Below are 3,031 nucleotides of genomic sequence, written 5' to 3' on the forward strand. Positions count from 1 at the left end.
ATAATAATAATAATAATATGTATATGTATATATAATATGATGACTGAACAGATATACATGTATACACATAGATATAATACATTAATATTGATATAATGTAGATATGTGTCATCAACTTGTTTGGTTTATACAGTTTACAGCCTCAAGGATCGTGCTCTTCAGGTTATCCGGCGTCTGGTACGACCAGAAGACTACAGGAGGTTGGAAATAGCGCGGTGTCTCCACGAGGAGCTGGAAGATCCGCCCAGTGTGTTGAAAGATCTCCTCCGCATGAACCAGCGAGTAGAGCAGCATCTTCTGGAGAGGATCCAAGGCCAGGAGGAATGAAGAGGAAAAACTGGATGGATAACGGTCACGTATGGACAGCAATATTATATTCCACACTATTAGAAAGCAAAGAATTGAGTTAGTAATCAGGTGGGTGAGCAAGTGTTGCAAAGCCTTAGTTTCTTACATTTCCTGCAAACAAGACTCCGTTTGACCTGCTGCCTGTTTTACTCACTCACTGGCAAATGTCTTCTTCAACAGAAAAAAAGAGGTGATTTCTTTAATGTGATGAGATTGATCACAGTGAGAGATCTGAATATAGTTTATATTCTCATGGGAACCTTAGATATGGTTATCTTTACTAATCCAGTATACTGCACATCTCTCAAAAACATTTTACTTTGTTTTCTGTTGTTGTTGTTGTTGTTGTTAAGCGGTTTAACCAAGACTGAATTGTTCAGCAATCATCAGCAAGCTTTTGCTTTGGCACTTTAAATCTTGATTGTGTTGCCCTATTCTGGAAAATGTTTTCAGAATATACCTGCCACCATAAATGTGCAGAATCGCCTCTAAAACTTTGTCTTGCAGGTGATTTCCAATAGTGAAAACTTAATAATTAACCCTGTCTTGACAGTTTTAAAGTTGAGTCTATGAAACACTGTGACTGAGGAGCATATGCCTTTTGTCTTTGCCTACTTTGTAATTCTTTTTCTTTTTTTCTTCTGTCATCCTGTTTTAAATTCATACATTGTGACTGTATCTCAAAGACTTTCAATGTTTATTTGTGTAAAAAAATAAATAAAAGATATATTTCTTACTGAAAGGTGAGTAGCACTGTTATTTTAGTTAATAGCCTGGTCTCTAAAACAGCAATTGATTTTGAACTATTCAATTATGAACAATTATGAACAATTATGAACATGAGATCACAAAACCAAAAGCAATAAAACATGAAATTAAGACCTTTCTCAGAGCACGCAGGGGTAATTACAAAGTGAAAAGCTATTGTAGTGATGGATAACTGCAATATTACTTTTATTATAGATCTTGTCTAATGATGGAACCTCTCGCTTCAGGTACAAAAAAAGTAAACACCCAACAGTATCCACACACCACACACAAGGTACTATTAATTTCAATTTTTTTCAATTTTATGTGTTTTTATGTGTGAAGGAGTTTATTTGATATATGGGACTCCTGATTTATGATTTAGGAATATTCAGTTCTTTCAAGCGCAATGAGTTGCATTTAATTAAATTCCAACACTCAGATAATGATCATATATAGATTGTTTGACTGTATGAGGAGTATTAGTATCTTTATTATCTTTGCTAAGCTTCCTTTTTTACATTTTTCTCATATGGACTAAAGTGTCTGAAATAAAGTTAATCAATTAACAACATAACAGAGCAGCATTTAACATTTTTAAAGCAGCGTCATTACTTGTAATTATGCCGTGTGGACAACGTTTCCTCTGTAATATATCAAACCTTGTACAAGCTGAATACCTTCACGTAATTACCACTTGTTCAAACCCGACTGTATAAGCTCACAGACAAACACAAAGATGTCCAGTCCAAGCGACTGTCATGATCTGAAATTATAACCAGCTCCGGTTTACCACAGCAGGGGTAGTGTTGTCAAACACGTTGCTAAGCAATAAAGTAACACAACCTATCTCTGTGTGTGAGTCGAGGTGAGTCGGGTGCAGTAATATCTGGAAACATGCAGGCAGCAGAAAAGAAGAAAACATGGGACTCGAGTCGTTTCAGGCGAGAGCAGTGAGTACTTTGTCCCTGTCATGAGCTTTCTCTGTGTCTCACACACACGTACAGTATTTGTTTTGCAGCTGGGATCCAGTGCTGAAGTGGCTTTGTTGGGCTGAAGGAATATAGACAGGAACTAATATTCATGATCCTTCGATTTTCTTCACCAGCATGACATTTTGGTCAAGGAGTCACCCAGTCATGTTTCCACATCTGCAGACAGACCACTGGAGCAAAATGAAAACACTGGTGAGATTAAATTAGACAAACCCACTTATACTAAACACATAAACTAACTAACTCTTGACTGATTGATAACAAACACGTGAACTACTTTGTATACTTGTGATGTGTTTTTACCACCTAGGTCCCAGTTTATCTCGCATCAGTTCCAGCTGCTTTATTAAAGGACACAGGTTTGTGAAAAAGACCCCATTTAACAGACACAGTACAGAGAGAGCAAAATTACTCTTATGTAACAAAGGAAAATGTGTCTCTAATTTGGCTTTATTACATCTACGTCTGTAGTGTGTGTGTCACATGAAGGTGCTAGTCTGAACTGTACCACCACCAGCCTGTTACCTCCTCTGACTCAGGATGAAACTGCAGTGAGTGATCTGGCCCCCTTCATGGCGCGAGGACACAGTAGGGCCCACATTAACAGGAGTTAATATCTGTATTTATTTGCCTTCCTTCTGTTTCACTATTATATTTATTTTTTCTTCTTTAGGCAGACATCAAAACACACCAAAAACCTCCCCTAAAAACATGCCCCAGTACAGGAATGTGTTCAATGACCGTGCCAGGAGGGACTTCTGCTACTGGCTCGTGGAAAGGAAGGGCTCAACATGTAAGTACTGATTAATGCCCCGAGTGCAGCAAAATACCACCTATACAATAAGTATCAGCTTGGTGGGACATTCACACACGCCTGTGGTTGGGAGGAGTGAGATCCATAACTCTCTCATCTCTTTCATCGCTCATCCTGCTGTTCAGTT

At 38.0% G+C, this 3,031-nt stretch overlaps 1 protein-coding gene across 1 annotated transcript in view; it reads left to right on the forward strand.

The window, feature by feature from the left end:
* vhl (von Hippel-Lindau tumor suppressor) overlaps positions 1–1,090 on the forward strand; it is a 3,159-nt gene extending 2,069 nt beyond the window's left edge. Inside the window, exon 3 of the mRNA XM_035661492.1 lies at positions 134–1,090. Within this exon, the coding sequence (XP_035517385.1) occupies positions 134–327 (194 nt within the window). The 3' untranslated portion in view covers positions 328–1,090. The remainder of the gene's footprint in view (positions 1–133) is intronic.
* Positions 1,091–3,031: the final 1,941 nt, after the last annotated feature.

Source organism: Morone saxatilis, unplaced genomic scaffold (assembly GCF_004916995.1).
Source record: "Morone saxatilis isolate NCDOM2014 unplaced genomic scaffold, NCSU_SB_2.0 Contig18, whole genome shotgun sequence".
Taxonomy (NCBI): domain Eukaryota; kingdom Metazoa; phylum Chordata; class Actinopteri; family Moronidae; genus Morone; species Morone saxatilis.